Raw genomic sequence first — 24,394 nt, 5'->3', positions numbered from 1 at the left:
AATGAAGTTGTTCGAACAAGAGAGTCACATACTCCCTGTAACTACCCCAGGTTGACATCTGGCCGCAGCATTCTGGATCACCTGAAGGTTCCTGCCAGTTTTCAAACACACATGAAGTATGTGTTACTGTAGTATTATCACATACCAGTTCTCATACACCATGTAGACTGTCCAGATGCTTCTTGGAAGCTTACACATGTGGAGCATTTGTAACACCTCTCCACATGCATTCAGAGGCAGAATGACTCTGTTGTCATTCTGCCTCAGACATGGAGGTTCCATTCCACATCCTGGCTAATAACCATTGATAGGCCTGTTGCTTATTATCTGTGAACGTTATTTCCACCACCACCATAAGGTGGCTTGGGAAGAACATCCACTATGTAAAGATGCGAAACAAAAAGAAAAAAAATCACTTGCTGATTCAACAGGAGCTGTACTCAGATTCACTTCAGTCATAATTTAGCCTCATCCAATATACTGTTTTACAAAAAGTGATTCTGTGACAGCTAAAATTATACATTAAAATCAGCATTATGCAGGTGCAATGATAATACATAACTCTGAATGCTGATCAGGAGCAGCTAATTTTGGAGTATATGCTTAAATTGGAAACATTGGAATCCTCCGTGTTTCGGATTATTAATGGAACTAACTCTGTATACATTTCGTTCTCCTTTAAAGTTTACTCAACAATTGTGTAGAAGCTTGCACAGATTTTCTCTTGCCAGAAATGAAACTACTTAAATGTGATTTTTTTAAAAAAATGTGCCTTTTCTAAAATGTCAGTTTTCAGTGGTTGCACATAGGTGGATTTCTAAAATGGGAAGATTTTATTCCCAAGGAAGTATTGCAAACATGTAAGAATTGCTTTGCTGGATCAGCCCAAGGTCAAAGTGTCTAGTCAAGGAACTTTTCAGGGAACATTACAAATTTTTATTTCAGTGATGGTAATAATTTATCCCTCTGGGGTGAGATGCTTTGAAGAATCCTTTTCTTGACCCTGGGCCTTTGGGGTGTGTTTTTTTCTTAAGACAAATACTAATTAGTGTGTATCTATCAAAGAATCTTGTATATTTGTTATTGAGCATCTGAAATGTGCTTTGTCCTTCCCTATGTCCTATCTCTTTCTATCTTAGATCAGGCTGGTCAGAAATGCACATATTAACTTATTAACTTATCACAAGTATTTATTTGATAAAAGAAAATTATATAAGGACCCTATATATGAAGCTACTCCTAGAGTCCCATTTCTTTATTTAGAAAGAATGGCGTTTAGTGACCTGGAAGAATTTATAGCTTGAAATGGCTATAATGGCTTATAGCTGGAAATCATTTTTACCAAAAATTATTTCAGCAGGAGTGGGAAGAGAGCATGCTGTATCTTTAAAAAGTCAGCCATAGCACTGAAGACAGTAACTGCAGCTTGTATGTGGTTTCCTAGCATCATGTGGGCTATAAGCCAGCCGGATCTGATTTCACTGTGCAAAAAATATGTACCGCCCTATTGAATTCCTCTGCCACCGTACTTTATGAACAAAGATGCTGATGGGTCTTTGGCTTGTTTTGATAATGTTCATTTTTAAAATGAATGGTTTGTAGATAGATTTTCTCTGCTTTAATTTCCTAGAAAAATCTCAGTGTACTGCAGTGTTGACTGGTAAATTATTTCTGGGATGCTTTTCTAAAATTGTGAATGTGTGTAAAATAGTTTCCTAGTTAAAACTATTTATTTATTTATTTATTTATTTATTACATTTCTATACCGCCCAATAGCCGGAGCTCTCTGGGCGGTTCACAAACATGTTTCCTTTAGGCATGGGGAGGGAGAAAAGAAAATGCAGCTTGCCAATAGAGAAGAATTAAGGCTAAAATTCTATGCACACTCACTCTCTAGAGAGCACGGCTCACTGAAATCAATGGAATTTACTTGTGAGTAAACATGCATAAAAATGGACAGCACAGTACGGACATTTCATGTTGTAATTTTAATTCCAACCTGTGGCTTGGCATATCAGATATTTCTTTCAAATTTTGGTGAAAACTGGCTTGTTAGTGATGTGTGCCTTTCATTGGTTTAGTGAAATTCAGAGCAGTGGTTCAAAATTTATTAAGTTTTTTCTGCCCCATTAAAGCTGATGGCAGCAACTGTTGACAAAGGGAAGTTGAGCATGCTCAGTTTCATTCTGAAACTAGAATGCTGCCAGTACTCCAGTGATTTCAGAGTGATTCTAATTTTGCGGAGGAAATCTACTGTATTCCATGCAATATGCCTATTCCTTTAGTTATGGAATGTGACCTCATAAGGTCAGGCTACTCGTTACTACCCAGATCAGGATCCTAACATGGTATGTATAGGAGGACTTAACCTTTGCTGTCTCTCCCAATTCCTCCTATTTACATTGCCAAAAAAAGCATCAAGTTGTAATGTAAATTGCAAGGAGAGGGCAAAGGGATAAATCCCCCTGTCTCTCATACTAGGGTCCTGGTCCATATTAGGTCCTATGTACTTACTTTTAAGTAAAAAAAAACCCCACCATCTAGCTAATCTTTAAAGTAACATGTAGTTTGATTCTTAGGAAATTGGGGGTGGGGTGGGGGATAGAAAGTAGGGGTGTGCACGGACCCCCCGCTCCGCTTCACTTGCAGATCCGCCATTTTCCGGATCGGGCCGCTCCGCCCCGCCCCCGCTCCGCCCACTTCCGCTCCGCTCCGCCCGGAGCTCCGGATCCGGAGCTCCGTTTCCCCCCCCCATAGGCTTGCATTGAAAGCTAAAAAATTATACAACTTTTTTTCTGTTCAAGTTAGAAACCTCATGTTTGGCACCATGACACCTCATGGGGATATACACACGCACGCCAAGTTTCAAAGCAATCCCATCATCCCCTGATTTTTGGGAATTTTTGAAAATCGGGCACCCCACACACAACATCCCTGCGAGGTGGGCAGGGGAGGAGGGAGGGAAGGCAGGCAGGCGTGCAGCTGGCATTTCTGGGGGCATAAGGAAGTGAGCCAAGGATAAGCCAGTAATGCATATAAAATGGAATAAATCAATAAATAAACAAAGGAGGGGTGGAATTAAAAGCAGCAGTGTTGCTGAATAAACAGCAAGAAGATTTTTTTAAAAAAGGCTATATCTATCTTTTACCAGCAATAGGGGGACGTGCCCGGGGGAGGGGGAAGCAGCTGCCAGTTCAACTCAAGACAGCCACCAACAGCTCTGAGATTAAGAAGTAAACACTCACTTCAACTCATAACAGGCATCGTTCCACCACTAAAAAGTGAACATTCACTTCAACTCATGATAGGCATTGCTCCACCGTTTTACTCTCTTTGGAAGGCTCTAATGGCCTTCCAGTGCAGGAGAGAGTGGGGGCACGTCCACAATGAGATGCCCTAGGGGAGCTCATCCCCTTGCACCACATCTTTTCAGTTGTTCCCCAAAGTTAGGGTGGGGAGCAGTGCTGTGTTTCTATCTCTTATTCTTGGCTTAGTATATGATTTCAGGTTGTGTTTGTGCATTTGGTGGGGCTACTGTGTTAAAAAACACGGGGAAAAGCCCGTTCAGATGAAGAAAGAGAAGTTTCCCAGAATCCCAAGTTACCTGTTTTGCCTATGCCCTCCTCTAACTTTGGGATCATCATGACCGGGAGCTGACTCTGCCCCTCAGCCCTTTGAAAAAGGTATTTTTCCCGCCGATTTTTAAAAAACTTCTAGCGCGCGACCCGGACAACGCAGAAAGTTGAGAGTAGTCTCAAAATGACCCGCATCCACGACTCTCTGTGCACAAGAATTTTCAGAACGATAGCTTAAAAACCAACCCAGTTATGCCCGAGTCTTTCCCTCAATGCAATCCTATGGGCGAAAAGCCGAAAACGCCGTTTGAGCCGCGCGGTTGACCCGATTTTCACAAAAATATAGCACGCGACCCAGACAACGCAGAGAGGTGAGAGTGGTCTCAAAATGACCCCCATCCACGACTCTCTGTGCACAAGAATTTCCAGAACGATAGCTTAAAAACCAACCCAGTTATGCCCGAGTCTTTCCCTCAATGCAATCCTATGGGCGAAAAGCCGAAAACGCCGTTTGAGCCGCGCGGTTGACCGGATTTTCACAAAAATATAGCACGCGACCCAGACAACGCAGAGAGGTGAGAGTGGTCTCAAAATGACCCCCATCCACGACTCTCTGAGCACAAGAATTTCTAGAACGATAGCTTCAAAAAGAACGTAGTTATGCGCGATTATTTGCCACAATGCAATCCTATGGTGAAATGTTTTCAAGATGGCGACCGGAGCGCTCCGCCTGAACTAGGAGCTCCGAAAAATGGCCGCTTCTCTTCGCCTTGCTTCTAGGGGGTCCGCGGTCCGCTCCTACTCCGCCTCTGGGTAAGGCGGAGCAGGCCAATCCGCTACTGCTTCTACGCTCCTAATCGGAGCGGATCACACCCCTAATAGAAAGCATGGGTGGGGAAAACAGAAGGATCAGAGCTTAGTATCATCTTTATGAAAACAAATATAGCACAAGGTTCCCAGTCCCTCACCTGACTCTCTGAAGGCAATGTGAGGGCCGAAGTCTTTGCTGTTCTTTTCTGGGTGATAGGGAAAGAACATGTAAGGGTTGTGATTCACACTAGGTGTATTCACTCATTTCACTGGACATACATTTGGACACTAGGGGCACTCATGAAGATGGTTACGAGGATCCAGCCCTATTTGGTTGTTCTGCTCGTGCAAGTAGTGGGAGCAGGAATGAGTCCACTGGCTTCACTGCCCTCCCTCTTCGTGGTCCCCAATTCTACATGTGGAAGGCAACTGCCTGCAAATGAGAGCTTCCTCGATCTGTGGAAACTCTCCCCCGGGATTTTAGAACTTGTGGCGCAGTTCTCCTGTCCGCATCGTGTGAGCGGGGAAGGGGTAACTGTCAAGAGTGAGGTAATTTTGAGGGCGTAGGGAGTTATTCTGCCTGACAGGTAGATCAGCGATGAAAGAGGCGGAGGAAAAAAAGAAAAGCTGTTCTGGAGTCCTGTGCAGGCTCTCTCCAAAGTGAGCCCACTCAACGACTTGTTTGTATTTTATTTTTTGGTTTGTGTTTTCGTGTTTCTCAGAACACTGTAATAATTTCCCTTTTTAAAAACCAGGGAAATTCAATTATAAAAAAAACCCTGCTGGTTTAAAACTGGAGTTATGGCTATCTCATCTTCGCTCAAGCTCCACATAGCCAGGAAATTGGAAACTTAGGGCGATGCCTGAACAGACGTGCCCCATGATTAGTAAAGGTGCTGTGTAATGTCACAAACTGTGCTTGCTTGCAACCTACCCTCCATGCATCTACACCTTTCCCAGGTCTTTCATACCCAAATCCAGATGGGGAGGATGGAGTACCTCAGACTAGAAACAATGACCCACTGGCCCTATATTGCTTGATGAAGCATCTGAGCCTTACTGGATTGCTAGCAGAATACTCCTGTCAGTTGAAGCAGGCTTGTTTGTTGCTTGTAAGCAAGCACAATTTGTGACATTGTATAACATCATTAGCCTCTAATTTCCTGTTTTTGCAGGACTTGAGCCAACATGAGATAGCCTTAACTCCCATTTTAAACTGGCAATGTATATAACATCAGGGATTTTCCCTTTCTTATTCTTATTTTAATAATAATCACTTTTAGAAGCTGGAAATAGTGAAGACGGGGATAAGAGAGGGAAGCCGTTATAGGAGGAAGTAATTGTAAAAGCAGAAGGAGGGATGAAAGAAACTGGCAGTGTGAATGTGGATAAGGGTACAAGTTAAGAGTGAAAAGAGAAGGAGAGAAGAAATGACAGGATATGAGTAAGAACACCGGGAGTCATAGTGGTGGCAGGTGGAGAGACAATATAAAATAAATATGCTCTACTTAGTGCATCTGGATGAGCAGTAAAGTTTACAAACAGATAAACAAATTCAAGATTAAATGTCTTTTCTAAGAGGAAAGTCTTAACTTGGCATCTAAACATATGCAGTGAAGATGCTAGGCAGATCTCCCTAGGAAAGGCATTCCACAGACCAGAGGCCACTACACAGAATGCTTTTCCCCTCATGGCCACCTGTCTCATCTCCAGAGAAGAGTTTCCAAAGATGATCTTGGCAATCAGGCAAGAACATATAGCATATAGGAACATATGCTGCTGTGTTCTGCACTAACTGAAGTTTCCAGAAGTTCTTCAGATGCATTGTAATAATCCAGGTGGAAGGGTTACCAGCGTATGGATTACTGTAACCAGGCTTTCATTTACTAGATGCCATTTATGAACTCTTAGAGATTCAGAAGGGATTTGTGGAAAATATAATGAGGTACCGATCCAGTTGTCTGTAACTATTGTGGCCCTAGACGGAGATGTACATCCACATGCTATCAAAAGACATATCCAGCCAGATAGGTGTCACAATACAAGCAGCGATGGGTATTGGCAGCTATACACACAGAAAACCACTCCCCCTCATGAAACTCTATAGCTGAATTGGAACAATTGGATTCTGTATATTGAGACCTTTCTCACACCCGACTCCTCTGGTTCTTTAGAGAGCTCTGTGATCTTGGAGAGTCAGCTTATTTGTGCTTCCCTTATACAATGGGAGTGAGTATGCTTCCAGACCCACAGAGGGAATTGATGTTGCTATACATTTTTTAAATGCAGGTGGGCAGGTAGTAATGTTCTTTCAGAGAATGGCAAAAAAACACTGTTGTGGAACACCTGCACTATTGTCTTTTAAAATCTTATAACAATTTCAGTTCATAGTAGTTTGCAACCAACATTTCATTTCTCTGCACAACACTGTCATACTTGTTGCCATTTCATGGTTGGGGAACTGGGTTTGAGGGAGAATGACTTGCCAAAGGCTGCCCAGTGCTCTTCTGAGCAAGGTGCACCATGTTGAAAAGACTTAGCAAACAGTCCATGCTTACTTCTTGTTGATTGACAAGGCAGCTATTTAATTTGTCAAAGCCTCAAACAGAATCTACTGAATTTTCTATTAGAACCATGTGATTTGAAGGGGGATGGGTGCATTTTCTCCCCTATCTTATCAGGTGTTGTTGTTGTTGTTTTAAAAAAGGGAAATATGATGTCCTCTATAACACTATGTTGCTGTTTTGTTACAGCTTATAAGTGAATGCAGCTTTCTTCTGTTTCTTTACTGATCTAGATCCTGGCAGAAAAGGCATTTCTGTCCTCCCGATGCTGTCTGTTGATATGGAAAACAAGGAAAATGGATCTCTGGACACGGAAAAGTAAGTTGCCTCCTTATGTATTGTCAGTGACTATGCTGAGAGGCTGGAGCTCAGTTTTAATTCATTTTGAGAAGGTATAAGGAATATTTATCACCGATTCACAAAGATTTTTAAACTACTATTTAGCTGGCTTTGCTATAGGAGTCATGACAGGAAGAGGGAGCACTTGAGCGTGTTCTCTGTCAAGTAATCATAGGTTGTTGGACTAGGAACATTATGTCAAAATTGTAAACGTCTCTGTTTCAAAGTGTTTCACATTCGTTACCTCAATAATCCTTCCAACTAAACTTTCTCTAGGTCACTATTATTTCCCCATCTTGTAGATGTGGTGTTGAGGCTAAGCAAGAGTTCTTTGCCTTAGGACTTCTACTGAGTTGATGGCAGATGAAAGATGTGAATCTGGGACTATCTCGTTCCCAGCTTCATTTCGTAACTACTACATTACGGTATGTTAATTCATTAATTAAATAAACGGTCTTGACCCTACCTTGTAAGTATGAATACTATCAGTGCGGCTAACAAAAACGAAGTAAAAACAATCCACAATAAAGCAATAGTTAAGGAACACAGCAGATGTAAAAGCAGAACATTAGATAAAAATCATTTTCAGCTAATGTTAAAAAATTTTTTTTTAAAAGCCTGGGCAAAGCTGCTGGGGTGGGGGGTAGGGGAGAGACTTTGTCTGCCATAGAAAAGACATAGAAGTGAGCTGCACTGGGGAGAGCATTCTATAAACTGGGTGCGATAGGCCTTCACCCTACTTTTGCCTAACCTCTGGGACACAAAGACGCTTCTGATGATTATCTCAATGTACAAGCAAGCACATATGGGAGGAAGCAGTCCCTCATGTACCCAGGTCCCAAGCCCTTTAGGGCTTGTAAGGCGTACACCAGCACCTTGAATTATTCTCAGAAATTGACCAATGACCAGTGTAGCTGTTTAGGTACTGGTGAGGTGTCACAGTTATTTGTGTAACATTGTTATTCTGAACTAACTGGTATTTCTAGGAAGTCTTCAGAGGCAGGCCTACATATAACATATTGTAATAATCTAATATGGATGTTACAGTGGCATGGATAACTGTCACTAGGCTATCTCTTCCTAGGAGGGGCTGCAGCTGGCACATTGGCCTTGACTGTTGGAAGGGATTGCATGCCATGGGTCCACTAGGATCTTCAATATCAAGGTGGGATCAGCCATCATCCCCCAACTGGATAACCCGACTCAGAACTGGCTGGGCTTCACTGCCCAGGTCAGACAAACCATCTATCTTGTCTGGGTTGAGGTTGGTTTATTGACTCTCGTCCAGTCCATCACTGATCCCAGGCACTGATCTGGCATTTTTACAGCCTCACTGAATTGGAGGGAAAAGAGAGATAGAATTTGATGTTATCGGCCTACTGATGGCTCCTCACTCTAAATACCCAGATGGCCCCAGTAAGCATTTAATGTTAAATGGATGGATTTGGGTGTGACCCCACAGCTCCCACAGCTGATGTGGCACAGCATAAAAGTCGTTGGGCTGAACCCCACAAAACTTTCTGAAATTGACCCACTCGGTAGCAGCAGAACCATTTCAATGTGATGCCCCCAGCCTGTCCAGCCTAACCAAGAGGACACCATTGAATGGCACAGAAACTTACTGAGAGGTCTAGGAGAATTAACAGGGTTGTATTTCCTTCCTCAGGTACATCAGCCCTGTCCAACATTGCATCTGGTAAGCCTAGCAGAGTTGGCAGTAGTATAAGAATGTAAGAAGAGCCATGCTGAACAAAGGCCAGCCAGATGCCTATGGGAAGCCCAAAAGCAGGTGTTCCCCCAATAACTGGCATTCAGAGGCATAATGCCTCTGTTACTGGAAGTAATATATAGCCATCATGACAAATATAGAAGGCCTGTATTTGTGGTCTTTGAGTTGTGTTCCCTGGTCATAGCTTACTGGTAGAGCACATGCCATAATGATAGTTCGTATGTATCTTTGCTAGTAATCCAAAGTATTCGAGATTAACAGTAACCCTCAGTGTTAATAGTTGAAAACATGGAATATATGAAAGGCAATGCTAGAAATTCAATTCTTCCTTTCCGCTGTCTTCAGCTTCCTTGGTTTCAGAAGAAAAGCCTCTTTATTAGAAAGAGTGAATTGCTTCTTCTAGGTGTGTTTAGGACTGCGTGCCAGTAGGTGGCACTATGGCAACAAAGTCTCACAGATGCAAGTCCATGAATAATTCCTGAATGGATCATCAGATTGCATCATGCAGGCCTTGTAGATAATTTATCAGGTTGCCACCTTTGTTTATTTGAGACAATATGAAACAATTGAGTACTAAAAGAAAAATCACTTCTGCATTGAGGACCTCGAACCATTCGGTTAATCCTGGACAGTGATGAAGGGTGTCTTTTGTTTTGTTTTAAATTTAGAGAGTTCAAACTCAAACACTTGAGCTATTACCCCTAGGATAATGGATTCATGACTTGCTCTCTGGGCTGGTTTCCCCACCAAGGTGTTCATCTGGAGTGGGCTGGCTGTGTAGCTTCTCTCTCCTCCCCTTTCCCTCTCTCCTTTTCAATAAAAGAGGGGCTGCAAGACACCCTCAATCCAAGGCTCTTATGCGGTTTACTCCCAAGTAAGTGCATGCAGGATCACAGCCGGGCTCCCCCTCCTGCAAAGCAAGCCATCCCTTCCTGCCTTCCCTCAGCTCAGTATCCAAAGGGGGATGGGGGTTTGAGCCCATTGAAATGAACAGGATGCAACTGTGAATAAGCATGCCCAGGCAGCTGCAGTCTTTCATGTATTTGGAAGTGCGTGACAAGGGGAACACTATGCAACCTCCAGTGGCAGCTGATAGGAGTTTTAGTTGATTAATCAATTAATTTATGAATTAAATTTGCATGTGTGTTATTAGCATTCCCTCTGGAGCAAGAAGAGGTCCCATTGAACTCTATGTTCTTACTCCTGAGTAGGCATTTTCACCTTAAAAGAAATGTGGAAAATGCACCCTCCTTGCCAGCAGCGCCCTCATTTTTAAAGATGTAGAGATCAAAATTGGCACACTGATAGCTCTTAAGGAGGGCTTTCAGCATGCCAAATTTGAATCAGATTGGTTCATCCCTTGATTTTTTAAATTTCCCTCCTTAAACCCTTTTCCTTATAGTCCACGAGTGCGAAGGATTGATCTTCCATTGCTTTGATCATGCAAAGCTGTGCATCTTCAAGTCCATAAACTATAGATCGGCTGGTTCCCTTACTCAAAAGTAAATCCCATTGATTTCAACTGCTAAAAACACATGCAGGCTTACCTTTGTGTAAACCCCATTGAACAGAGAGAGAACTACTTCTGAGTAAACACATATAGAACTGATTTTTAATAGTGTGGTCACTCAGAAGCTTTCTTTTTAAAGTCTTAAAACAGCAAACTGGAAAGAAGTGCTCTGCAACCCCATGTTTACTTCTGAGGTCTTACTTCTGTTTCCTCAGAAGTAAGTCTCTGTTCAATGGTGTTTACTCAAAGGGAAGTCTGCATCTGTCTTTAGTATGTTCATGCTCCAAAGCCTCCAGGCAGGGTGAGGGGAACGGGCGTAGCCTAGGCAACAGGGAATAACCACATAGGAAGGGAGGGCGCGTTGTCCAACTACCACCAACCAATGAACTGTAGGGGGAGGTACAGAGGAGATCTGGGGGGATGTGCTTCTCAACGGAAGAACAGCGATATGCTGGTGCGCAGGAGAGGAGAGGTGTAAAGATGAATGAAACGTAAAAGCGCAAAGGTGTAAGTTGACCACTCGCTATGGAAACGAGGGCAGATAACTCGAGGGTAAACCAGGGCAAACGTGCAGGTGTGATGGAGGTCTTAGTCTTCCAGGAACTATGTTGGTCAGGCGGTGTTGAAATGCATAATTTCTCGATGAAAGTCTCTTGCTCCATGTAGTTACAACAAGATGGTGAAACAGCATCTTCTGGTTACAGCACATTGTTTCATCAGCTCCAGCCACTAATCTTTGCGCTTCCTCCACGTTCAGTCATTTGTAATCCCAAATGAATCAAAACTATAGGCTAATGTGCAGTAAAAATTTATATATTATGTACTTATAAATCCCCCTCAATTAGGCACCGCACCTCATATCAGGTTTGCTGGAGGGGAAATGCAATCAAACGTAGACCAGTTTAGTTTTAATACTTGACGCATATGATAAGGAGGTGGATACTAATTGAGCGGCTTCTTTTTTAAGGTGTGGAGAAGCATAATTAACTGCAGATACTGTGGTTTTTGGTTATGTGATGTATCTCTCTCTGTATCTCTACAGTTTTATGTCTTTGTCACTTTTTGTGGCAGTGATAAATAGGTTTCAGATAATCCGGTTTGGTGTTGTCGTCCATCTCACCGCCCCCCAAACACACTTTTTTGGGGGTCCCCCTTTCTCTTTTCTTTCAGAGTCAATGTTTTCCAGACTTTAAGTTGAATTCCTATGGACCTGCTCTAAGTGTTACTCTGGCCCTTTCTACACCTAAGGATTATCCCAGGGAAATGGAGGGATCGTCCCTGCCTGCTCCTGGGATCCCCTGTGTGTCATTTACATGCACAGGGATGATCCCAGGACGATCCCGGGAAAAAGGCAGGTGTAGAAGCAGCCTAATTCTGGATCCAATCATTTATATGACATTCTGATCATGTTGGGAAGGAAAAAACAACTAATGAGTTTATTCACAATAAGATTGTCTGGTTCCTGTTTTATGTGCTTTTGGGGTGGATACCATCAGGGATTATAAACCTATTCAACAGAAGAGTAATAAGGCCCTGAGGAAAAGTCAGCTATTCAGGTTCCGTTCTCAGTCCTGTGATCATGTTTGGAGTATCTGTTCCAGAGAGAATTTGCTCTAGCAGTTTAAAAGTATGGTCGAAAAGCTGGACCTTGTCTTTAAACTACTAGAGCAAATTCTCTCTCTCTTTGCCTCTCTCTCTCATATGCTATAGTTGTGGATGTATATTTTTTAATCTGGCATGCAGAGATGCCTATTTAGTCCATAGAGGTCTGGACTAGATCTCTGGCCCGGGGAAAGGAATCCCTATGTTATTTACGATCGCTGACTTCCAATGGGAGGGTAAGTGCTGGGAATTGGAGTTTCCTCTCCCCAGGCCAGGGGCTCCCTTCTTATATTGCTCACCCACCAATTGAGCTGGTTCTCATTTCCTCAAATACAAAATACAGCAGCGTGTAAACTCTGTAGCTGAGTTCGGACGACACGCTAATCAATGGGGGTGGGGGGGGTAATAGGAACAGAATGGGAAACAACCGTTGATTAACGTGGCGTCCGAACTCAGCCTGTGTGTGTGAGAAAGAGCAGGGGGAGGGGGGAGAGAAAGAAATGTGGTGCATGTGTGAAAAGTAATTAAGAGTCTGCCTTAAGCTGTGTCTTTCTCTATTGTTAATGACTGGGTTCACAAAACATGATAACCCACACTCAGTGGTTGAGTGTGGGATATCGTTGAACTCTGGGTTCTTGTTGAACCATAGGTCATTGTGTTGTCTCAATCCAGCATGTTTTCTGCAGGTTGGCTTATTTTTTTCAAACAGGCCACCCTGAGATGCCATGGTTTGGTATTGAGTGTGAACTGTGATTGTTCATCATTAACAAGCCATGCTTTGTTAGCGCAGCTGGGTTCAGACAACATAATATCCACAGCTTCCTGCTGTAACAGCCAAAGGAGATGCAACAGATCAGATTTTCGGGAGGATGGTTCCAGTTTTATTGGTTTCCTGCTATATACTGTTCTCACTGCAGAATAACAAGGTTAAGCTGTTTGAAACAAACAGAAACCCATTACATTCCTGTTGCACTGCATGGGTTGCTAGTGTACTCCCTTTAAACATAAAGGAGTGCATTTCAGAGTTAAACAATAGCTGATTCATTTGCTACATAGGTTTATGTAGCAATATTGTTATGCTGTCCCAAATTATATTAAACATACATACCTGAGCAGCCACAGCCTCCTAGATTCTATCATAAATTCTGTTCATCTTAGATACATTGATCTGGAGCTGGCTTGAGATTTGACTAGTTCTGTTTAATGAGATGTAATTATCTTTACAATGAATCTGGCCTTAGGTTAACCAGAGCTCCTGCAATCTAAAAGGAAGAATGCCCTTTCATGTAGACGGCTAGCTCTTCAGGCTGAAGACTGGGCTAGAACTCTTCTCCCTGCCATGCTTGCTTTCCACTCCTCTCAGGACTGGAGCTTCAGGAGCATAACCATACTTAAGCATGTATATATTTACTCACTACTTCTATATTTATATAAAGCCACCCGATAACATTATTCTCCGGGTGGCTCACATAAAACAGTAAAATACATTGTAAAAATACATGTAAAACTTGGCAGCACACAATGCTTTTTCCAGACAGAAAGAGGAATAAAACATTCAGATCTGTCTCTTCAAATTCGGAAACGGCAGCTAAAAACTCTAAAATCACATACTCATTAAAATCACAGTGTATTTGAATGGCCCAGGAAAATGAAGAAGGCTGCAGATGGTGCTGAAAAGACCACAAAGAAGGTGTTAGGGGAGGGCATTCTACAGCTGCGATGCCACCATAGAGAAAGTCCTCTTCCAGGTTCCCATCATCTCGGAGGCACAATAGAGGGATCAATCTGTTACTCAAATGCCAGTGAGGAACAGACATAAGCCGTTTCATATGTTTTGCTTGTCGTAGAACCAAAGGTTCAGGACTCAGCTAATCCCTTTTGAGAATTAGAGCTCTATCCAATGAGCGTTTCATTGCACGCTCGTTACTGGGCCCTCACGGAGTTTGATCAGGTCCCTCACATAACGTCGTCTGCCTCCCGCACCTCTTCTCGCCTTCCTTGTGCAACAACAACAAAAAAAACTCATTAAGTCCGATGTTTTTTTAAACTCGGAATCTCTCCTCTCTCCTGCTATGTGCAGGAGAATCAACGCCATTAGAACAGCGGACTCAATGACCCACATGCTCATTCTGTACTTCCTCCTTTGAAAAGAGGAAGTAACTGAGGAATGAAAACACCATCTGAGAAGCGAAGGTAGGGAGCGTGTTAACCCCCGTGTGACAGAGCTTTTAGAATGCATAAGGGGAATGTTTATCAAGCCCACAAGTGAACTAGCCTTCTTCCCTTGATGGTGTTTTTCTTTTTCTGAGTGAACTATAAGTCACCTATGCAGCATCTAGTATGTATATGCATAAATATTAACATTTTCCCTTCATTTTTTAAAAATTCATAGCTTGGTAGAGAATGGAAGACCTCCTGATCCTGCTGACTGGGCGGTTACAGATGTGGTGAATTATTTCAGAACAGTGGGCTTTGAAGACCAAGCTAACGCTTTTCAAGAACAGGTAAATCTGTTTGGACAACCCGTCCTTACCTTTTGTTCTCAACCTGGGAAGAGTTTTTAATAGAAACCATTGGAGGCAAATATAACCTAGGATTGAATTAGCTGAAATTAGTTGAATTATATGATAGTTCTAGAAGACAAGTGTGAAATACTCACCTAAGCTTCATTACCAGGGCCGTGGCTGTAATCATTCCAATACTTTTACGGCAGGAGTGGGCAACTCATGTCTCTCCAGATTTTTTGGCCTACAACTCCCATCAGCCTTAGCCAGCATAGCCAATGATGAGGCATGATGGGAGTTGTAGGCCAAATTGCCCACGCCTGCTTTACAGGCTGACTCAGATACATCTGAAATAAATTGTGGGGTGGGTGGGTGGGTGGGTTGTTTGGTGCTGGGCTTTGTGTAACTGCAAACTGTAGTGGCATTTGCATTATTGTTTTATTGGGATTAGCTGCTGTGGTTGTTTAATGAAAAGCTGCTAATTCAGCAGGCTTTATTTCCTTGTCTGTACTCCTCCTTAACTGAAGTGCTCCTTTTAAGCATCCTCCAGATTTTTCTGCTCAGGAAGCTGAGCTGGGAGAGCACAGAAGGAACAACCATTAAGATGCCATCCACTACTAGCCTTGAAATGGGATCACAGCACCCCAGGGAAGCTAGAGCTTGATGGGCCATGCTGTATGTCCATACATTAGAGTCTCCATAGCTCATTGTTAGGGCTTTGCATAGGAGTGTATGCTAGCGGTGATGGATAGGAGCTGCAATTATGAGCCCAGTAATGAAGGAACGCAGCAACTTCAGGAAGGTCTGGTAACAAGCCAGCTTTTAAAGAGAAAGAAGTCACATCTGGGTTGAATCTAGTAGTCTTAAATGAATTGTGGTCCTTTGATAGCAACTTTACAAAGATGAGGAATTCCAAACTGTTCCAGCCAGTTTGCTGATTCTCTTGGGTCATTCACGTGTCCCTGGTTTATCCTCCTCCCCTTTGGGGACACTTCATAAACGATTGCAGCAGGGCAGGAGCCTCTTTTGCATATCCTCTTTATGTGATGCCACAGTAACATTTAAATGGCCAGCAGGACGTGGGATCAATTGCATGGGTCGTGCCATCAAGTTGTTGCCCTTTCCTCCTGGCTAGATAATAATTGGGTGGGAAGGACCTTGTGATTGGCCCCAACCATATGGTCCTGCCCTTTTGAACCGTACTGCAACACTGTGGGATAAAACCATGAAACACGGAGGTAACATATGAGGATGCCCTTTATGGACTTAGGAACCAAAAGAGACTTGGGTCTGAAGTCCCTGACTTTTCCAGCTGCTGAGGACTTGTTTTCAATTCACATCAACCTCTGATTCGTTCTCTGAACACATAAGATGAAGCGAGTTCAGGGGCTGTTGCCCTGGAGTTAACTGTATATCTAAAGGCAGTCACCAAAATGCCACATCCCCAGAGTAGTTGTGTGTTTAAGAATAAGTTTAGATAAAGCCCACCTGCCCAGGTTTTCTTTCATGAAACAGATCAGAAAAGCTTTAAAACTAGTTGTTTCTTAAATCTTAATTTTATACTATACATTTTTCTGTGCCAGCTTTAAAAGAAGCCTTCCTGGCCTCTTAAGTTTTGATTCACATAACCATTTTGGAAATGGTGTGGCCACGTTGAGGATGGATTCAGATCAACAGCTTTATTTTCATAATGGCCAGTGACCACTTGTTGAGTATCGAGAGGAACTCGTTCATTTTGAAGAGATGCAACACACAATGGATTCTGCAGCCAGCCAGCACTTGTTGCCCAGTCTGGAGTTTTGCAGCTCTTCCTGTGGACATCAGATGTGTTGTACTTTTCAGAAGTACTTGTACTACTTGATGGCCAAGATATGGCGGGTGTAGAAATCAATACCTCTTTATGCTAAGGTACAACCATAACATTCAAACTATACAATACAATAGAACTTAAGAACAATTTAATTTAACACAGTGATGCATCAATAACATCTTCAAAAAGCCAGAAAGATATATAAAATAGGGATGGGGAACCTCTCACCTATGGACTGGATATGGTCCCTTGGGGTTCCCCGTCCAGCCCGCGAGGTCCTTTCCAAGGCTCCGCTCACTATTCTGGCAAGGCAATGCTCTTACCTCCAAGCATCAGCTGATCAGAGAAAAGGGCTTCTCCCCACAGCGGGATGGGATAGGGCTTGGGAGGAAGCTGCAGAGTAACTCAGTCCTGCTTATGTCTGGGGCTAGTTTTACTTGTGAGTTGACATGCAGAATCTTGCCCTGCTTACTTGCGGATATGGAAAAAGAAGAAAAAGCACCACTAAGCGGTACAAGAGAAGAGACTAACTGTGGTGCTATGAAGGATAATAAATCTTTAATGGTATTGTCCAAAAAATAGATTTGTAGTTAAAAAAAGCTCAACGTTTCAGATACCAGGATCCTTCATCAGGAGCTTGCAGCCCATGCTTACTTCTGTATTGACATACTTCTGTATTGAGATGCTATTTTAAAATTCTGCTGAGTGATTCTGGCATGCTTATGTCTGAGAAGACATCGACTGCTTGTTCTGTTTACTTCTGAGTAGGTTTGGAATTGGTAATAATGACACTTTGCCCCTCCCACTCTGTCTTTGACCACACCCACTTTGCCTTTGGTTCACCTATAGATGGAATGTGGCCCCCAAGACCTTTCCCAGATTAGGATTCATTTCTCAGGATGAAAAAGGTTCCCCATGCCTGTGTTACACTAATCATGGCCATAGAAAAACCATATGGGTGAAAGGCTACACATTCCTCTAGTTGGGTGGGTATAGACTTGGTAGAAGTGGCAGCCATATTCCTAAATGTACATGTAAAGGAGGCCCATTGCAATTTAGGATATTTATTTAAAAATAAATAAGACTTATTACAAAAACTATATTGTGGATGAGTGTAATTTTCAGTTAGATGTGATTGGATTCTGAATATACCAGCAACGTCAGTTTCACATTAAAAATTAAAGTGAAAATCAGCAAACTGAGAGCTGTCAAACTCTACTAAATAGAAGCAGAAGGAAGCCAGATATAAAGGCAGGAGCTATTCATACTTGAAATGGTCCTTAGAGATACCATCTGCATCACATGCATCTAAAGATGTCCCATCAACCTAAAAGGATATTATGGAGATGAATATTTTAATTTATATTAAAATTTGTCTGCAGATATTCTGTTCATTAACATTATCCTATTAAGTTGTTGGAATGCTATGTTTACGGTTCGTGTCGACAGCTTTGCTATTATGTCTGTCTTTATGTGTCTCAGCTATGCAGCTGGGCTAAGTGCGTGTATGAATCAATGTAGATCTTTTCATCTCTTGTGCTTTATATGTGTATAGGATAAAGTATAAGTCTCACTGCCAATTTCCAAAATGAAAATACCATACAGCTGTGTTCACCCATACGCTGCTGTTATTCTCTGATGTCATCTAATTCTAAAGAACAAGCATCACACCCACGAACCAATGGGATTGCTGTATGCAAATAACTGAAAACTAGCGGTTAGCAGCCATAATGGTGATGTCACAATCTCTCCCTGGCAGTGGACCGTTCTTTGAGCCATTTTGAAACCAACAGCCTCTCTCCCTCCCCCACCCCTATCACTTGTTTGTCAGCACCCCACAACGCTAACCATGGTGCTGCTCACAAGGATATATCGTATTTAATATGTAGGCCTGTTTTCTTTTGAAAAATGTACTATTCCTTTCAATGGTGAGACTGTCAAGGTGCCAGGAGGTATTGGGATATTGTTCAGATATTTGCCCATAACAGATGAAGTGAGCATTTGTCGCTAACATTGTTTGAAGAAGATGGTGAATTACTATGAGGTTCTGGGAGTACAAAGAACTGCATCGGCAGATAACATTAAAAAGGCATACCGACAGTTGGCCTTAAAGGTGCATCCTGATAAAAATCCAGGAAACAGGGAAGCAGCAGAGAAGAAATTCATAGAAATTTCTAAAGCTTATGAGGTCTTATCTGATGCTAAAAAGAGGGACGCCTATGATCGATCCAGCAAAGGGAATACAAGTGAAAAAGAAAGGCGTGGAGGCAGACGTAGTGGTGGATATGGAGACAAGGGGCGCGAAAAATGGCATGTTGACCCTGAACTCAGTTTCCACAGGTCACACCTGGATGGCCCCAAACGGATGGACTCTTTTTCACTCAATATCTTTGATGATTTGCTTGATGACATTTGCAGTGTCAGACAAAGGCTCCCTGGAAGCAGAAGCCACAGCAGCTTTTCCGTCTCTATCAAGGGGGTGTCTCCTATTCCAGGAACCGGATTCACTTCCTTTGGTTCTGAGATTACTGGGGCCTGTTCCTGCTCTTCCAGTGCATCTCTAAGCAGCGGCAAGAAAGGCAGGTTCAAGTCCATCATAACAACCAGCAAGTTCATGAATGGCAAAAAGGTCACTATGAAGAGAATTATGGTGAATGGCAAAGAAAGCATCGAAACGGAGGAAGAGCCGATTTGTCACTGATGTGCCCCCAGCTGTTGTTGGTAAGGGACAGCTGCTATGCTTGGATAGTGCACTATTAAAAATTGGTGCTATATTTAATGTTTTGTGATGGACTGGCAGAAATTTGCAGAAGCCTGGCGTTCAGGCAGGCTTTATGATGGTTAGCAACCTTATTTATTGGAAATATTCCCTCCAGTCTTTCATTTAGAGAATCAGATAACCAGTGCAAGGCATATCCACTACATCTGGAGCTCCCTATCCACAGATCACAAAACATATGAAAATACCCATATTTTTGTAACAGTTGGAGGGTATCAGGTTGTGGGTGGCTGCTGTAGGGCACAGTGAATAGCATTTTGGATTTAGTCAAAGGAAAATTGAGTTCAAGTGCCTACAATTTCTCACAGGGTTTTTGCGATTTCATGTTATTGGCCCAAGACAAAAAACACAATAGATTTTTAGGTATCAGGCTTTGGCTTCAGATGAAGTCAGACCCACTGAGAGCCTCTGTACAGCCTTCCCAATCTGGTGCCCTCCAGATGTGCTGGAATACAACTCCCATAAGCCCCCAGCCAGCATACCATAGCTGGCTGGAGGATTATGGAAGTTAGAGTCCAATACAGTTGGAGGGTATCAGGTTGTGGGTGGGGGCTGCTGTATGGCGCAGTGGAAAGCATTTTGGATTTAGTCAAAGGAAACTTGAGTTTAAATGCCTACTCAGCTACAAACGTCACTGGAGTGGCTTTGAAAACCACTGTCTCTAAGCCTAGCCTCCCTATAGGAATGGACTGTAGTTCAGTGGCAGAGGACATGTTTTGCATCCAGCAGATCCCAGGTCCTCAGCATCTCCGTATAAACAGGGGTGAGAAAAACTCCCAGGGTCACATTGCCTTCCCCATTCATGATGGTGCCACGAAAAAGTTTTGCTTCAAAAGAAGCTACGTGGGGAGGGCACATGTTGTTTGGAAATAAAATCACACTTCCAGGAGGTCTCCAAACAATTTCGTTGGGATTCAAAATCTCCCCCACCCCCACTCACCATAGAAAATATTTACAGGATCTCAGAAAAGGGCTGGGTGGAAAATCCCTAAAAATCTAATGCAACCCAGTACCATGCGATAATAATCTTTGCTATTCAGTTTTCGTTTGTTTGTTTGTTAATGTACCAGCCCACATCATCCTTCTCTATTATACACATGTTTCTGGAAGTTATTTGTGAATGCACAAGGATCACCTTTGTAAACAGTAGTTAAGCTGCAACATTTGCTTGGCAACTGTTTTTAACAGGATTGTTCTGGATATAAAAAGACATTGTTCAAGAAATAAAAGTTGAGGAAGGAGTTCACTTCTGTGCATTTCTAAATGGTTCCTGAAATGGTTCTGAAGGGCTTATATTCTGAGACTGGATATAAAGCTAAACCCATTGCCCCAGTTTGGACGATTGTATGTTGGTTTAATAAGCTGACGTATGATTATTATTATTATTATTATTATTATTATTATTATTATTATTATTATTATTATTTATGAATGAATCTTTTGCCTGAGCATATAGAGCCCCTTTTCTCCTCTCTTTGTCACATGAGAAATCAAACCAGAAAGCCCACAATTAAACATAGTTTCCCATTTTGTCCAAACCAGGAAATTATTCTTACCAACTTTGGAACAAATCAGGATATTAAACCAACTTCAAACTGTGGTTTAATATCCTGGCTTCTGAAACTGGTAGCCATCACTTCCTGGTGAAGGGAGAAGCAATAGGTTTGCATGCATGGGCAAAAAGTTCACATCTCAGATTACTGAGGTATCAAATGCTGCCTAAATTTCTGGCATTGAGATCCTTCATGGAAGTACCTTATTCATTCTCTTTGGTTCTCCCCACCTGTTAGACGCAAAATTAATCACCTATTCTTGCTAGAATTTTTCTACATCTCTAACTTTCCCATTTGTTGAATGTGTCATAGTTGTTCACTGCTCAATTTGTGGCAGTTTTTGTGACTCTGCAACTAAAAACCATTCACAGTTTGTATTTGAAAACGGTTATGCTGTTCGGCGCATTCTCTGATGTGAGTTTTTGTGGATTAGAGTAATTACATACTGATGTATCTGTATGTTTATTAACGTTCTTCACACATTAATTAGTTTTGTTTGTTTATGGCCTGACAGCTTAAACAATAAAATTTATTCACCCATTCACAAGGATCTGATCACACAGAGAAACAGGCAAGGGCAGGGCATTATTTGGCATGTTACATTTATAGAATAGTAAAGTAATAGATGCAAGTTTGGCAGCCTAATTTTTACCAGGCATGATTTTTGCATAGCATATGCTGCCATTAATGTTAATTGAAAATATATTCAGGTCTGTATCATTAAGTTACATTTTGAATTCTATACTCATAGTAAGAAGGTTAAGATTTATTTCAGTATTTGCTGATGTCAAAATTTAATTTGCAAGGGTTGGGAATATAAAACAAAAAACAGCATGGTGTTTTATGTTTTTATTATCGCTCAGTCTCAGACATATGGAATCTCAGTTTGGTACAAATTGGCCAGTCAAGCTAATGCTGCTACCATTGATCATGCCCAATCCTGCAGCTTACCTTCCTTAATCAGATTTCATGACTCTCACTCATATTAATGGCCCTATACAGATGCACTACAGCAAGGGTGAGCAACTTGTGGACCTCCAGATATTTTGGTCTACAACTCTCATGATCTCTCATCATTGATTATGCTGGCTAGGGCTGATGGGAGTTGTAGGCCAAAACATCAAGAGGGGCCACAAGTTACCCACCCCTGTGTTACTGGGTCTGTTGGGTTGAGTTTTGTACAATGTATCTTCACTAAAAACAATATCAAAATGCTAATCAATTAGGACCAAGGTGGTGTCTTCACGGAACGGGGGTTGGCACCATGGCCCTCAGAAATCCCAAGCTTTCCCTTACCTGGGGCAGTGTCAGGTAATCCCGACAACGAGGAGAAGGAGAAGTGCAGGGCTTCCGGGCAGCCATCCAGGAACCTCCTCCTGGTGGAAGGCGACCAATCGCAGGTCGCCTCCCACTAGGCACTGCCTGGCCACACCTCTGCTGTGACTCTAGAGCGAGGCTTTGGGGCCATCTTGATGCCATCTTGCGTGTCCTCACTTCACTCTGGAGAAAAAAGTTGGAGTAAGTCCCCAACTTTTTTTTCTCCACAGCTTCTGTGGAAAGCCCCGGGGGTGAATGTGCGATGGCGGCAGCATATAATTAACACAGCACACCCACCCCGGGGCTTTCCAAGCGTTTAGACAGTCCCCTGGCCAACTGTGTGATATCTATTTCATATAAAATTGTCCCTCAGCAAAGCCATATTGGCCCCATTTTTTGCAGTTTCAACAGCAAAATAAACCAGAGTGAATCTAGGTTTCATTTATGTGACATTGCTAGGTCAGGGCTAATTAGTGCTGCTTCTAGATTAATTGGTGATGCATGAAAGAGAGCTTTATTTTCTTCTTTCAATTAGAAGGGGCTTTTCAGGAAATGGGCAAATGCAGATTGTGAGGGCTTTGTTTGGAATATGAGGGTGACTGTCAGTTGGTTTCAAACTAATAGAACCAGTGGAAGGTTTTCTGATTTCCCTACCTTCTCCATCTCCCGTCTGCAATACCATTTTCCTTGTAGCTGACTATGTCAAAAGAAGATGTGGTGTGATGGAAAGAAAAACCACAAGTTGCTGTTAAACATGAACTACTTCTTCACAGGAACCCCTTCCTTTATTTAACTCTCAACACTTTCTGGTCTTTTCTAAGATCCTAGAAGGGCAAGATCTATGATCATTCATCAACAAGATCCAGACATGTTTGGACAGGAAGTGGACTATCATTTATTGCCTTCATGTCTCCCATAATTTCCCTAGCCACTTTGGAACCTCTGGCTGGGTTTTAGTCCCAGCCAGTTAAAAGGAAGGAGATGCAGCATTTGCAATATCTAAGGACTGTGCTGTCCTTTGGGATTGTATCCAGGTGATCATATCCGATGTTAGTCTAACTTAAGTCCCATTCATTTCAATGGATCTATTCAAAGATCATCTAACGTTGTATACAACCCCTGGACACCAAGCGTGTGGGTGCCTGGTGATAAGTCTGCAGACTGTTTCAGTTGCTGGGCTCCTTACTTTCTTCAGGTTTGCATAAATCTTCTTGCTTTTCCAGAGTATTTTACATATTTATTAATTTCCACCTTAGGAAATTGATGGTAAATCTTTACTGTTGATGACAAGGAACGACGTGCTGACTGGACTTTCATTGAAACTGGGACCTGCACTGAAGATCTATGAATATCACATAAAGCCTCTACAGACACGGCATCTCAAAAATAGTGCCCTATAGTGGATTGTCAAACTGGGACATTGTTGTGCATCTCCTATTCAAAATAAATAAGCAACTTTGGTTTCAAATTGATGGAACTTTGTAAAAAGACTGTATGTGTGCATATAGAATATAAACCAAATGGCACTGATATAAATACATAGATATATTTATACATATATCCTATTGGATAGCTCTAGCAATATGCTGTATGTTTATCGTTGAAGTGATGGGGGAGTAGAATTTCTCACTGTTCAGGTTCATGACCAGCTAAATACTCTTTTTTTCAGTGACTTTAGGTAGTATCTGATGTTAGTTCTACATATGACTAACTTACATCCCATTCTTTCAATGGGTCTTCTCTATGTAGAACTAACATCAGATACTACCCTATATCGAGAGTAAAGGCAAGTCAAAAGGAAAATGTAATTTCTTAATGTGAAAGTTAAGAGAAAAGCACTGACTTTTTAAAATTACTGTTTAAAATGTAAGGACACTATTCACTTTGAGGTTCTTTTGCACTCATTGACACTCAATAGTGCTCTTGAACTATTCCCATTCATTTCAGTGGTGCCTATGGAGAAGAATTTCACAGTGAATTGTGCCATAATTTGGTGGGGCGGAGCAGGGGTTGGATCAGCAAAATTTGCTCCTGGTTTTTAGAGCTTCCGCTGAAGTCATACCTCTTTCGTAACATTAGCAAGACATTTTGAATTTGCCAAAATCACCCCTTTTTTTGCAGAGGGCCCCCCTATTTTTGACCTTATTAAGGTTTGTTCATAGCATATTGTACTGTTTCAAAGTGGTGCATACCAATAGCCTAGCGCCTTTTGAGAGCAGAAGCTGCACACAGAAGGTGTGAAGTTTTCACTGTTGTTTCTCAATTGTGCTAATGTTCTTTGACTTTTCAATGACATTTTGTG

At 42.2% G+C, this 24,394-nt stretch overlaps 1 protein-coding gene across 3 annotated transcripts in view; it reads left to right on the top strand.

The window, feature by feature from the left end:
• SAMD13 (sterile alpha motif domain containing 13) overlaps positions 1–23,712 on the top strand; it is a 33,141-nt gene extending 9,429 nt beyond the window's left edge. Inside the window, exons 2-4 of one of the 3 annotated variants that reach the window (XM_063117921.1) lie at positions 7,183–7,267; positions 14,522–14,633; positions 23,349–23,712. In XM_063117921.1, the coding sequence (XP_062973991.1) occupies positions 7,183–7,267; positions 14,522–14,633; positions 23,349–23,492 (341 nt within the window). In that variant the 3' untranslated portion in view covers positions 23,493–23,712. Of the gene's footprint in view, positions 1–7,182; positions 7,268–7,631; positions 7,714–14,521; positions 14,634–18,469; positions 19,165–23,348 lie in introns of those variants that run through there. The other 2 variants (XM_063117931.1, XM_063117912.1) reach the window with 2 other exon arrangements.
• The last annotated feature ends 682 nt before the right edge of the window (positions 23,713–24,394 follow it).

This window comes from Elgaria multicarinata, chromosome 1 (genome assembly GCF_023053635.1).
Source record: "Elgaria multicarinata webbii isolate HBS135686 ecotype San Diego chromosome 1, rElgMul1.1.pri, whole genome shotgun sequence".
NCBI lineage: Eukaryota > Metazoa > Chordata > Lepidosauria > Squamata > Anguidae > Elgaria > Elgaria multicarinata.
The sequence above is the reverse complement of the archived record's forward strand: the minus strand, read 5'-3'. Positions and strand labels throughout refer to the sequence as shown.